The sequence below is a fragment of the Microcaecilia unicolor genome, chromosome 7 (genome assembly GCF_901765095.1).
Source record: "Microcaecilia unicolor chromosome 7, aMicUni1.1, whole genome shotgun sequence".
NCBI classification, from domain to species: domain Eukaryota; kingdom Metazoa; phylum Chordata; class Amphibia; order Gymnophiona; family Siphonopidae; genus Microcaecilia; species Microcaecilia unicolor.
The window spans coordinates 230,985,237-230,999,438 of record NC_044037.1 but is presented as its reverse complement, the minus strand read 5'-3'; the positions used below and the strand labels follow the sequence as shown (position 1 = coordinate 230,999,438).

The window sequence follows — 14,202 nt, the reverse complement described above, 5'->3', positions numbered from 1 at the left end:
TCAGGGATGCCCCAGTACCGCCTTTGCTACACCTCCGACACACCCCAAAATCGGCTTTCGATTATGCCAATTTGGGCGACCCTGGGAGAAGGACGCCCATCTCCCGATTTGTGTCAAAAGATGGGCGCCCTTCTCTTTCGAAAATAAGCCTGATATTGTCCCATTAATTGTCCTCTTTCCACCAAGTCTCTAAGATGCCTATTATATCTACCTCATCATTTATTGCTAGATACTCCAGCTCTCCCATGTTATTTTTTAGGCTTCTAGCATTTGTATACAGGCACTCAAATTGTGTTTTTCCTTGCATCTACAAGCTGCTTAGAAGTTGACAAGGATAATGTGCATCCTTTATCCTGCTCTCTCCTTAAACACACCTGACTTTCTTTCAGCATTGTTTAAACCTCTCTACTGGGATTCCCTGAATGTTCTTTTTAAACAGTATCCTTCAAGGATACTGCACACCAAACCATGCACTCCTGGGCGACTGTCAGCTTTTGGGATGGATTTAAGATACTTGCCTTTACAAATCTACACACAAGGGAAACTACAATGCAGGTATAGTAGACAGGTACCTTCTCTAGAGGGCTTAGAATCTAATTTGGTACCCAGGGCAAAGTGACTTGCTCCTTCTGATTCTGGACATCAGTAGGAGCAGTGGGATTTAAACCCTAGCTTCCCTGGTTCTCAGCCTGCTGCTCTAAGCACTAGGCCATACTTAAGAGAAGGAGTGGCCTAATGGTGTAGAGGAGTGACTTAATGATTAGTGCAGCAGGTTGCGCACCTGGGGACTGGGTTTGATTCCCGCTACTGCCCAACTGAGATTGATGGGACACATGACCTCAACAGTATATGTCACACCCATGGCATGGCTCCATTTGAGAGCAGCCCAGTGGACCCTAGCTTCCCACTGGTCTCAGGCGGCTGGAAATCTAGCGGATGTAATCCAAATTCCACCCGAGTTAACTCATGCCTTTCTCTGGTGGACAATTTGATCAAATTTGACTGTGGAACTAAGATTCCAAATTCCTTCCTTGCTGGTCGGACCTGCGAGGCGAGTGCTTATTAAGGTCTCTGCTCTCGATTGTGGGAGAAAAGCCTGAGCCTGCAATGTATAGAGCTGCGCTCCTTATGTACTCCAATCACTGGACTGGGAGAAGGTAGAACTTGGGGTAGCTTATGACAAACCCTAGTAACTCCAACACCGGAATAGCTAGGCGCATTGACTCTGCTATTCCATCTTGCAATGTGCTCTTGCCAAGCCAATCGTCCACATACATACATTCCCAGTCTGCACAAATATGCTGCAACTACAGCTAGACACTAGGTGAATACCCTGGGAGCTGATGTAAGGCCCAAAGGCAGAATGCAGTAGCAGTTTCTTCCTATTCGGAATCCGAGAATTCCTGTGACTGGGAAGTATTGAAATATGAGTATAGGCACCCTTACATCCAGAGAGTATAGCCAATCGTTTTCCTGAATCATGGGGAAAGGTGCCCAAGGAAATCATCCTGAACTTTGACCAGGAATTTGCTCAGGTCCCTTAGGTCTAGGATGGCATGAAATCCCCTTCTTTTGGGGCACCATGAAGTACCAGGAATAAAATCCCTTTCCTTCTTCCCCTAGTGGAATGGGTTCAACCGCATTGGCCTGTACAAGGGCGGATATTTCCTCTACAAGTATTTGCTTGTTCCAAGAGCTGATAAATGGTGCTCTTGGTGAGCAATTTGGTGGTCTGTGAAACCAATGCAGGATGAAACTGAGATGGACTATTTGAAGAGCCCACTGGTCGGAGGTTAGAAGGGGCCACCCGTAATGGTAAAAATTCAGCCTCCCCCTTACCGGTAAGTCATCCAGGACAGTTAAATTGAGGGCAGCTAACATCTCCTGGAGCCGGTCAAAAGCTCGTCCCTTGCTTCGAATGCGGAGCTGGCTAGGGCTTCTGAGGATAGGACTATTGAGTCCAAGAACTCTGGGCTGAAGAGTTCTGGGCAAAGCGGGAAGGTGGTGAAAACCTACATCTTTGAGAGTAGTAGGGTTGCCGTCTAGGTCCACTAGAAAATTTCCACGAGGAACAGGTTGCAGCTGGAGGATGCCAAGACAGGGTTTGGATAGTGTCAGTATGTTTCTTAATGAGGTCAGCAACCTCTTCCATCTAAATCACCAAATTTTCACTTTGGCATGGAACGTCCGCCAACCTCTCCTGAACTGCTGGTCCAGGTCATACACATGCAGCCAAGAGAGTCTGCACATCCCCACACTCATGGCAAAGAGTCTGGACACTATGTCAAAAGAATCAGATGCGCCCCTGGCCAGATACTTTCTGCACTCCAGCTGCTTACTGGCCAAGTGGAGAACTCTGCAGTCTGCTCCTGTGGGAGAGAGTCCGCAAGGCTGAGTATATTGCAGACTAAAGACTGCAAGTAAAGGCTTGTGTAGAGCTGACAGGACTGGATGAGGGCAATGAGCATTGACCCCTGAAAAACTTTCCTCCTAAATGAGTCCGAGCCTCTCTACCTGGGGGTTTTGAGGCATGAGCTCGTAGCTTGTATGCTGGTCTGCAGCTGCAGCATCTGAGCCAGCTCCTCCCTAAATACGGCTCAGAACTGCTCATTGAAGGAAAGCATCTGCAAAGGCGGGGGAGTTGGGAAAGAGGTAGCCTGAGAAGACTTCAGTGCCAAACCAGTAGCAGAGACCTGGCTGCACGGAGACCTGCGCACCAGCACCTCTTCCAAAAGAGAGGGACTGCTCCTCCCAGTGCCAGTGCTTCTCAGGTACTGTCGATATTGAGGCTCCAGGCAACATGCGTCAATGAGGATGGACACTTGTGCTTCTTTGGCTTCCCCCGATGCTCAGCAATGCGGGTCCTTCAGTGCTAACAATGACCGAAAACCCATACGTGCCCTCGTTGTCGGGTCCGATGCTGACCCGTCCCAGTGCCTACTCTCAGTGCTCGATGTCAAGTGAGGTGGAGACCTTCTCCATGCCGGTGCACTCCCAGTAGATCCTGAAATTTTGGCAGCCATTGAGGTTGATGCTTCTAGCCTTCAAGGAGCCACAATGTCTCTCCTGTTGGACCTGCAACACCCTCTGTGTCCTCAACTGAATTTTTAAACAGAGAAATCAAGAGTTAGGCTCATGGTCAGACCCAAGGCACTCAATGCACCAACAGTGCGGGTCTTCCACAGAAATTACCCGATTACATTGGGCATACATTCTGAAGCCAATGGGGGTCTTCTGGGAGATCGAGAAAAAAATTGTGGTCAAATTAAGCTCCTTAATTGTGAACTGAAAAAGGGGCAGCGTTCAAATTGAGGTCAGTGCTCTGGCCTAAATGGGCCTAGCAACTTGCGAAAAACAAAGGAAACTTGAAGAGTTCGGAAAAAAAAACAAACTATAGTACAGTCTCGATTATCCAACCATCCGCCATATCCGACAGACCTCCCCAGTGATGTCATCGCATTTATTTCTATTAAAAATCTTTGCTTTAGAACAATTTTTGAAAATTGGGAACTCTATGCCTTTGTTTATGCATTGAGGGGTTTATGCAGTGTTTTCTGTATTACCTGTCTTTTCACTTATCTGACAACGGGTTGGTCCTGTTTATGTCGGATAATTGAGACTGTACTGTAGCAAAAATTAAAGGGAAATAGAGAAAACAAAAAAAAAATAATTCAAATTAGGAGAAAAAATACTCACATAGTAAGGAGTGAGATGATCAAACTGTGAAAAGAATACGAGGACTCAGCCTCCCTGCTCCATGGAAAAATGACGACTGAGAGACCCACGCTTGCCTGATGGGACACTACTAAAAAGTTCTCAGTCTCGCTAGTCAGCATCCACACTGAGCTCTGTCGGATGACATCACCCAGTTGTGAGAATATAACTGGGTGACATCATCCTGCTTGTCCTCTGAGAAATATCTTTACAATAAAGGAAAATAGTATAAGAAACTGTCTTATTGACACCTTGTCTAAAACATCCTTCAAACTGATCTCCAAAAATATTAAGCCATACCTGAACAACGTGATATCCAAGAATTTCAAGATGTCTTTTCTTCATTGCATATTCTCCTTTCAGATGACAAGAGTTTTTGCAGAATGCCTTTGAATCAAGAAACTCCACAGCAACTCTATTGAACAGTATTTGTATAACAAAATATTAGTGGAATTCATCCTCTGTGGTTCACTTTTAAGAGGCAGTTTAATAGTAAATGATGGTACTTAATTCAAAATATTACATCAAACAAAATAAAGCTAGACAATCTAGCCAAAATTGTAATTACATAATTACAATATTTTCCCCCCAAATCCCACGCAGACAAAAAAAGAATATGAAACACAGACATTTTCTCAAATCTTTATTTTCTGAAGTAAATGCATTTAATTGGCGTCCAAAAAGAAGAGTAGCTTTAACCTTGGAATATAACATTAGATGCCTCTAGAAAAGCAGCCAAATCATGATTCAACTTTATCTAACAGCTCCATTTACTAAGCCGAGCTAAAGGCGCGTTAGTGCTTTTAGTGCATGCTAACAATTAGCGCGTGCTGTGTAAGCGCCCACAATATTCCTATGGGCGCCTACATAGCGCGCGCTAATTTTGTGCACGCGCTAAAAATGCTAGCACACCTTAGTAAACAGGGCCCTAAAAGCCTCTTCTAATCCTAGCTGTTTTTAACCACATATTTTTAAAGGTAACAATTAAAACTGTCTACTCCAGGAATTTTCAGAACACCCTTGAGAAACTTCAAGAGAATCTCAGAGGAAAGCAAGTAGGCTTGTAGGAAATTTTTTTTTAATGCTAATTTTTTTGCCAACAATAAAATTGTCCAAGGACTCAAGTTTATAGTTTAGACTTGAACTATCCTTAATAGCTGCTACACTCGTAGCTTGCAACACAGAAACTTCAGATAATGTTTTCATTTGTTTTGCCAAGAACACCATCTCCTCCAATTTAGAAACATCATTAGAAGATTTACATAATTGGGTCATAGAGTGCAAAACAGCTTCTGTTCGAGTCATCCCAGACCATATATTAGCCAATGAGTCAAAATCACTAGATTTAACTTCAGGCACCGACAAAAATAAGCTTGGGGAAGAAACAGCTGATGGTAGAGACACCTCTTAACATAATACAATCTAGATTAAGGGAGTAAACATTTTCCTTTGTAACGTCTGGTGCTGAGGAGAACACAAATACTCCTTCTCCCAACATCACTGATTTTGGACTTTTAGGTTTGGAATAGTATGGCTTCCAGAACTTAAAGAATCTCCAAAAGATAATGAAGCAGTTAACACTCACAAGACAGAGTCTCACATCTTACTAAGAGAGAGACGTTTTGATCCATTGGGCTCTTACGAGTATGTTTACCAAGGTGCGTTAGCGTTTTTAACGTGCCTGTAAATTTAAATGCTAACGCGCCTATATATTTCTATGGGCGCCTAAGCATTTAACGCGCATACACCATTTATGCATGTTAAAAACGCTAACGCACCCATAGTGCTGCTTAGTAAACATAGCCCTTAATATTAACAGAAGGACGAAGAGGTTCTGTGTCATTGTTTTTCCACTTTCCCATATTAGCAAATGATTCGGCAAACAAGTCTTCAGTCAAAATATCTTCCATTTTCTTCCCTATCTGGCTCCGAAGAATTCCAAAGGGCCTTTCTACTTGACACTCCCTCTCGGGCATGTGCCTACTGCCAAATGCCACAGGGACACCAGATTTAAGAATTATCTGGTATCAGTAGGTCTGCACTCTAACAGCCAAGGTTCCTAAGAAGGACACTTCAGTCCTGACCACAGGTACCAGACTCCTCCACTGTACTGGTAATACTACAGCGGGGCCCAGTTTAAATATCCTATCTGGCCCCACGCTGATCATATCAGTGGGACTGTAATGTACTAGGAATGCCTCCAACAACCAGAGCTCCTTATAAGCCCAAACGTAGCAGACTCCTCTTCCCTCCTACCATCTCAACATTCTATGTAAAATTAAGCTTCAGGACCGAATAAGAGCTATCACACCTCTCTCTATACAGCCTAACAACCTTCTAGCTACGGCCACCGCCTTGTCACACTGTTTCGTCACCTTCAGATCCTCAGATACTATCACCCCAAGATCCCTCTCCCCGTCCGTTCCTATCAGACTCTCCCCGCCTAACACATACATCTTCCAAAGAATCCGGTTCAGAAGGAATGGATCCTAAGCAGCTTAGCCAAGATTGGGTTTGTTTTCAGTTATCTTCAACCAAGTGTAGTATAACCAAAGAAGGTGGTTAAAAGATGACAACACATTACATTCATTAATTCAGGCACTTTTTATTTCTCAATTGGATTACGGCAATGTGATCTATGCCGGGTTTGTTTATTTACAATTTGAGTCAGCTACAGAACATAGCACTCTGTTAGGTAATATAAAGCATAGGGATCATGTGACTCCATTATTTATTCAGTTTCACTGTTACCAATCAACTATAGGATTGATTTTAAGATTTTGGTACTGGCACACAGAGCTTTTTTATGATCAAGTACCTTTTATTTGGTTGCTTTAGCAACTATTTTGTCTCACTTGGATTACTGTAGCGTCTTGTATTTGAGTCTCCCCAAAAACGTGCCGACTACTAAATTACAAATGCTTCAAAACATAGTGGCAAAACTTATTTTACTTAAGATTACATTTAATAGAGTTACTCCTCTATTAAGATAATTGCATTGTTTAGAACCCTGATGGCGAACCTATGACACGCGTGTCAGCACTGACACGCGTAGCCATTTTGGGTGACACGCGGCGCCGCAGCAGTGTGGTCCGCCCTCCCTCCTCGCTCCCGGAAACTAACCTTAAAGCCTCCTTTCACGTCGCAGCAAGCAGCAGCAGGGCAGGCCACTCCTTCCTTCCGTGTCCTGACCTCGCCTGACGTAACGTCCGCGAGGGCGGAGCACAGAAGGAAGGAGGAGAGGTCTGCCCTGCTGCTGCTTGCTGCAACGTGAAAGGAGGCTTTAAGGTTAGTTCCGGGCCCGGTAGCGGGTGGAGGGGGGGCCCGGCAACCTCGGGTGGGCAGCGATCTCGGGTAGGGGGGGCCCTAGGGGGGCGTTCCTAGTAGCAGTGATTTTTCTTGAAGTGACACACCACCCGAGTTAGGCTCAGTTTTTTGGTGAATTTTGACACACCAAGCTCAAAAGGTTGCCCATCACTGGTTTAGAAGTTGCAGCCAGAACTGAATGTAAAGTTCTCTGTTTCTTTTATAACATATTATATGGCCTAGGTCCGCTTATTTGAAGCTAAGATGACCTTCTCTTTAACTTGATCAGCTTATGTTAACAAAGTGCTACCTCAGATTTCAGTTTGAAGACAATATGCAACAAATCTTTTAAGGGGAAGGCACCGGAATATTGGAATGCTTTACCTATAGCACTGTACTCAGAGCAATTATTTAAAATTTCGTAAATTCTTTGCTCAACATATTTGTAAAAGGTTTTGTTTTTTAATTGGTGTTCTAAAACTTTTACTGTAAACCGCTTAAAACTAAATGGTGCAGGCAGTATAGAAGTGCTCACTGTACTGTACTTTATAATCAGTATTAAGATCTTTGACCGATTGCCAAATGGTACTCCCTTCACCATCCAGGGCACAATGGGTAGGGATGCAGGAATGTGCATTTTTTGGTTGGCACCTTTCATTGTGTAATCAAGTTCCTGTTAATATTTGTACTGAAAGGGAGTCTGAAACCCCATTTTTTTTAAAACTTGCTTTTCCAGGTTAATATGTAAGGGAACACAGAGGACTCTCACTAGGCACCTGGACACATGGAATGTGGAGCGTGAGTTACTTTTGTGAATAAGTTGCTTTCCTATCATGATAATTTTTTTTGTTACATTTGTACCCCGCACTTTTTCCCACTCATGGCAGGCTCAATGCGGCAGGCAATGGAGGGTTAAGTGACTTGCCCAGAGTCGCAAGGAGCTGCCTGTGCCGGGAATCGAACTCAGTTCCTTAGTTCCCCAGGACCAAAGTCCACCACCCTAACCACTAGGCCACTCCTCCACTTCCCTATTTGTGTGCTCATTTCATTTTATGATACACAGCCATGATCTTTTCAAGCCTGGCAGTACATCTAATTTTAACAAACATAAGCAAACAGCTTTAGAACTGCATAAAATTAGATCTTTAGAAAGGCATCAGGTAATCTCTCTGATTGGCACTGTAGGAGAAACAGGATGTACTTTGGTTTCATTCAGCATGGCTCATCTTATATTCTTATGTATCTGGGTGGTTATACCCTCTCAGTGGAGGCATTTATCAATGGGATGGCAAAACTTTTCTAGATCAGGAAATTATGTAACTATGCAATACAGGATAAATATATTAATACATAAATAAATCATCACAAGCAGACAATAGCATTTGAAAAAGAACTAACCTTTGAGCACATGGTGGGAGACCTGCTCTCTCCACCAGTTGGCTATGTTGCCCCCACTGCACTTTTGCCAGATCGGCCAAAAGTATATTCTGATCCACATGCAGAAGAGGCTTCTTATTCTTATCCAAAATACACTCAAAGTCTGCAAGATAAAAGGAATACTTAGTCAAAAAAAAAAATTCTAACAGGTTTACAAAATATTCCCTTTAATGCAAGAGAGGAATAATTAAAAAGGCAAAATTTTAAACAGATTAAAACTATTTCCAGAAGTAAAGAGTACAGTTAACTAGCCTGAAAAAAACATCCACTTACAGTGGTGTGAAAATGTATTTACCTCCCCCCCACCCCAAGTATTTCCCATATTATTGCATATATGTCACACTGAATGGTTTCTGATCTTTAAACAAAATGTAATATTAGACAAGAGGAACATAACAGTTTTTAAATTATTACTTCATTTATTTAAGGAACAAAGTTATCCAATACCCATATCACCCATGCAAAACGTTAACTGCTCCCTAAACCTAATAACTGGTTGTACCACCTTTAGCAGTAATAATTGCAACCAAACACTTCCTTTGGTTTGATATTAGTTTTTCACATCACTATTGAGGACTCTTAGCCCACTTTTCTTTACAGAACTGCTTCAATTCAGACACATTCATAGGTTTCCGTGCATGAATTGCTCATTTCAGGTCACGACACAGCATCTCTATTGGGTTCAAGTCAAGACTTTGTCAATCCGAAATTTTGTTTCTCTTCAGCCATTCAGATTTAGACTTGCTTTGTGTTTTGGATCATTGGCTTGCTACATGACCCAATTATGCTTCAGCTTCAGCCCACGGACAGATGATCGGACATTCTCCTTAAGAATTTTCTGGTACAGTGCAGAATTTATGGTTCCTTCAATAATGGAATGTTTCTCAGGTCCCAAGGCAACAAAGCATCCCCAAATTATCACATTATCACCACCATGTTTGACTGTTGGTATGATGTGCTGACTGTGGAATGCTATATTTTGCGTTACGCCAAACATAATGGAACCTGTGTCCACAGGACATTGTCCCATAAGGCGTGGGGCACATCTAGGTATGCTTTTACAAATGCAAGACAAGCACTGATATTACTTTTGGATAGCAGTAGTTTCCACCTCAAGAGGCCTGCAGTTCTTTGGATGTTTCATGACTTACTGGATGACTTGTTGTTGCACCTTTGGAGTAAATTTTGGCAGGCAGGCCACTCTTGGGAAAATTCACCACTATTTAAGTCTTTTCCATTTAGAGATAATGGCTCTCACTGTGGTTCAGTGGAGTCCCAGAACTTTAGAAATGGCTATGTTACCCTTTCCAGACAGTATTCTGGAAAGATAGTGGTGTTCCGCAGGGCTGGGATCGCTGCTTTTTAACATATTTATAAATGATCTAGAGATGAGAGTAACTAGTGAGGTAATTAAATTTGCTGACGACACAAAGTTATTCAAAGTTGTTAAATCACAAGAGGATTGTGAAAAATTACAAGGCGACCTTACGAGACTGGGCATCCACATGGCAGATGACTTTTAATGTAAGCAAGTGCAAAGTGATGCATGTGGGAAACAGCAGCCCAAACTATAGCTATGAGATGCAAGGTTCTACATTAGGAGTCACCGACCAGGAAAGGGATCTAGGTGTCATTGTTGATGATACGTTGAAACCCTCTGCTCAAGTGTGCAGAGGTGGCTATGAAAGCAAATAGAATATTAGGTATTATTAAGAAAGGAATGGAAAACAAAAATGAGGAAGTTATAGTGCTTTTGTATCGCTCAATGGTGGGAACATACCTCAAATACTGTGTGCAATTGTGTGCCATTCTGGTCACCACATCTAAAAAAAAAAAAAAAAAAAAAGATATAGCAGAACTAGAAAAGGTACAGAGAATGGTGACAAAAATTATAAAGGGGATGGGACAACTTCCTTATGAGGAAAGGCTAAAGCGGCTAGGGTTCTTCAGCTTAGAGAAAAGACGGCTGAGGGAAGATATGATAAAGATTGACAAAATAATGGGTGGAATGGAATGGGTAGACATGAATTGCTTGTTCACCCCTTCCAAAAATACTAGGACTAGGGGGAACGCAATGAAGCTACAAAGAAGTAAATTTAAACCAAATCAGAGAAAATATTTCTTCACTCAACGTGAAATTAAACTCTGGAATTTGTTGCCAGAGAATGTGGTAAAAGCAGCTAGCTCAGCAGGGTTTAAAAAAATGTTTGGATAACTTCCTAAAAGAAAAGTCCATAAGCCATTCTTAAGATGGAAAATCCACTGCTTATTTCTAGGATAAGCAGCATAAAATGTATTGTACTGTTTTGGGATCTTGCCAGGTAACCTGGATTGGCCACTGTTGGAAACAGGATACTTTGGTCTGTCCCAGTATGGCAACTCTTATGTTCTTATGTTGATATATTTCAGCAACTTTTTTTCTCATCTCTTCTGGAATTTTCTTTGATCGTGATATAAAATTCTTGTAGAAATTTTATGGTGACCATAGGCACCGAATCCGTGGGTGCTTGAGCACCCCCAATATTTCCTAACCCACCTCCCATCACCCAACCAGAAAAGCCGTCGAAAGTTCCGGTTCCAACCCCAGTCCGACCTCTTCTCCCACAACAGTCCTCGCCTTTCTACCGCCCATAATTTAAAGCTCATTTTACCTCGGGCCCTGGCAGCAGTGAAAGGCGAGCAGGCTCGCCTTCAGCCTTCCCTTCTCTCTCAGCTCTGGTCCCGTCCTCGTGGAAACCCGTTTTAATGCAGCTGTACTGGCTGCTTAATAAAGTACTGATCTGACACCTCCCCTCTATTCTTGAAGGCTCCTTGTGCTTTTTTGGCTATTTTGCTGTGTTTGGGTGTGCTTTGGATTTACCTCTCCTAAGTTTCCTAGCACAATTTTGGATCCATTTCAAAGTGATTGCTATTACTTTCAAAGTCTGTAATGGCACGGCCTTGGTTACCTTACTGGCAAAATCAGTTTCTATGCTCTGGGAGGGCATTATGCTCCCAGGAAGGATGGTTGTGTATTCCAGGTATGAATGCAATGACAAATGTTGTTGTACAGATAGGGCTTTTTTCATTCCAAGTTTCACTTGTAAAACACTTTGCCTTCTGCATTGAGAGAGGAGCAAGATGTGGGAAAGTTAGGAGGGCCCTTAAAACGTACCCTGTGTAATTGTGCCTTTGAGGGAGGATGCTTTTGAAGAACGGGATGCAAGGAAGGCTAAGGGTATAGCTTGTTTTTGTTGTATTTATATTGTGGGGGATGACTGTTATGACAGAACCTCTGTGTTCACCAAATAAAGAGAAATTTTTGGGAAGATGCAGTTTATATATATAAATAAATAATAAAAATCAAATTGTGGCTCTCGGGAACATACTGATGAGTATTTCTTACTTCCCCTGGGCTGAGGATACAGTATTCTACTGTCCAAGAGTCTTACCCACAAAACATTTTCTGCTATAGGTGAAATCCTTTCTAGAATAGTTTTTGCTACATTTTACAAGGCAGAGTTGGACCTTTTAAAATTTTTCATACACTATGTTGAATAGGACTTTATAATGGGAATAAAGATGCACACAACAGAAAAATGGGTATTTTACTAGAATCTCAAGCCACTCTCTCCTAAAGGCTCCCATCTTGGGAGGGAAGGATATCATGGAGTCAAATTCTTGTAGAAAGTTCAGCAGGTTCTTTGTGATCTTATTTGACACCTGGAAGTTGGATAGCAAGTAGCTGCATCTCACCTAATGCATAATAATAAGGTGTCAGGACTGAGATTTTAGCATAGCTGATCCCGCCCAGTATCTCTCCCAGCATTTGGTGAATCTGCTGTTGCAACGTACTCACGCATCCATTACCTACAGACACAAACGGAAACACAGGGTTAGCCAAAACAGTCAAAACACTGTCAACATCATAGGAAATAAAACAAGAGCAGATGCAATGTTCCAAAACACATGCCAGTGAATTGTCAATTCATTTGATCTCGGTTTCTGCTTTTCATACACATCGTGCAGTATAGTAGGCTCAAGGTGGCCCCAAGGGCGATAACTAGAAACATTACACAAGGACATGTTTGCTGATTTGTAGCTCAGAAACTACAAATTCCCTGGAAAACTCTTGTGCAACAGCAAGGGAGCAAAAGAAATTTCATGCTCTTTAGGACTCCCCTCTTTAATCTACAAGATATTCAGCTGGCCTACCAAAACCTGAGAAAGACTAGATAAAGAGTAGTTACTTACCTGTAACAGGTGTTCTCCGAAGACAAGCAGGCTGCATATTCTCACAAGTGGGGTGACGCCACGTCGGCCCCGGAGGATTTTAAAGCAAAATCTAAAAATCTCTTCTACGGCGTTCCGTCGCGCGAGCGATCGCACTGCGCATGTGCGCACACCTCTTCCCGCTCGCTGTGCGGACACGCCCCTCAGTTAAATCCAAAAGATGGAGGAGACAATTCCAAAAGGGGAGGTGGGAGGGTTTGTGAGAATATGCAGCCTGCTGTCTTCGGAGAACACCTGTTACAGGTAAGTAACTACTCTTTCTCCAAAGACAAGCAGGCTGATATTCTCACAAGTGGGGTATCCCTAGCTTCCAGGCTTACACAACACAACAAACAGTGGTCAATTGAGTCTCGCAACGGCGAGGCCAGAATAAAAATTGACCTGAAAAGAAGAAACATCTAAATGAGTGTAGCCTGGAACAGAACAAAAATGGGCTTAGGAGGGTTGGAGTTGGATTCTAAACCCCAAAGAAGTTCTGCAGCCCCGACTGCCCAAACTGACTGACGCGTCGGCTATCCTGCTGAAGGCAGTAGTGAGATGTGAATGTGTGGACTGATGACCACGCCGCAGCTTTGCAGATCTCTTCAATAGTGACTGATCTTAGATGAGCCACCGACTCAGCCATGGCTCTAATTTTGTGAGCCGTGACATGGCCCTCTAGAGTCAGTCCAGCTTGGACAAAAATGAAAGAGATGCAATCTGCTAGCCAAGAAGAAATGATGCGGTTTCCAACAGCAACTGGCATTAAAAGAAATAAACAACTGGGCGGACCGTCCGAGGGAGCTCGTCTGCTCCACGCAAAAAGTGCACAGCTTGCTTTCGCCAGGGATGTAAGATGAGGGAGAAAGAATGTTGGCAAGACAATTGACTGGATCAGCTGGTACTCTGATACCAGCGCCAGTAAGAACTTTGTCTGCATGCGGAGAACTACTCTGTTAAGATGAGAAGTAAGGTAAGGCGCTTGAGCTACTAGAGACTGAAGCTCACCGACCTTACGAGTTGAAGGAACAGCCACTAAGGAAAACGACCTTCCAGGTCCAATACTTCAGATGGCAGGAATCCAGTGGCCCGAATTGAGCTTGCAGCAGCTGGATGAAAACGATATTGAGACCCCAAGATACTGGATAAGGAGTGATAGGGACTCTGACCGAAGCATAAGAGCCAACTGTCAAAATTATTGGGGGTGCTAAGCCCAACAGAAATAATCTCCCCTAGACACATACAAGGAATTCTCTCAATATTGGGGGAGAAATAAACCTCTCATGAAGTGGACAGCTAAAGGCTGACATTTCACACGTTGATGATAAGCTCTTATAGCACGAAGATGAATACTGACAGAGTTGGTCTTGAGACCAGACTCAGACAGGTGTAGAAAGAACTCAAGCAAGGTCTGTATAAGACAAGAGGCAGGATCTAGGGCCTTGCTGTCACACCAGACGGCAAACCTCTTCCATGAAAAAGAATAACACCTCT

General features: G+C 43.0%; 1 protein-coding gene across 3 annotated transcripts in view; it reads right to left on the bottom strand.

Annotated features, from left to right (window-relative positions):
• Positions 1–14,202, bottom strand: part of FASTKD1 (FAST kinase domains 1) — a 114,831-nt gene that overhangs the window by 18,194 nt on the left and 82,435 nt on the right. For all 3 annotated transcript variants that reach the window (XM_030208758.1, XM_030208755.1, XM_030208757.1), the window contains exons 13-15: positions 12,193–12,306; positions 8,419–8,560; positions 4,015–4,129 (exon numbers count right to left, since the gene is read on the bottom strand). In XM_030208758.1, the coding sequence (XP_030064618.1) occupies positions 4,015–4,129; positions 8,419–8,560; positions 12,193–12,306 (371 nt within the window). The remainder of the gene's footprint in view (positions 1–4,014; positions 4,130–8,418; positions 8,561–12,192; positions 12,307–14,202) is intronic.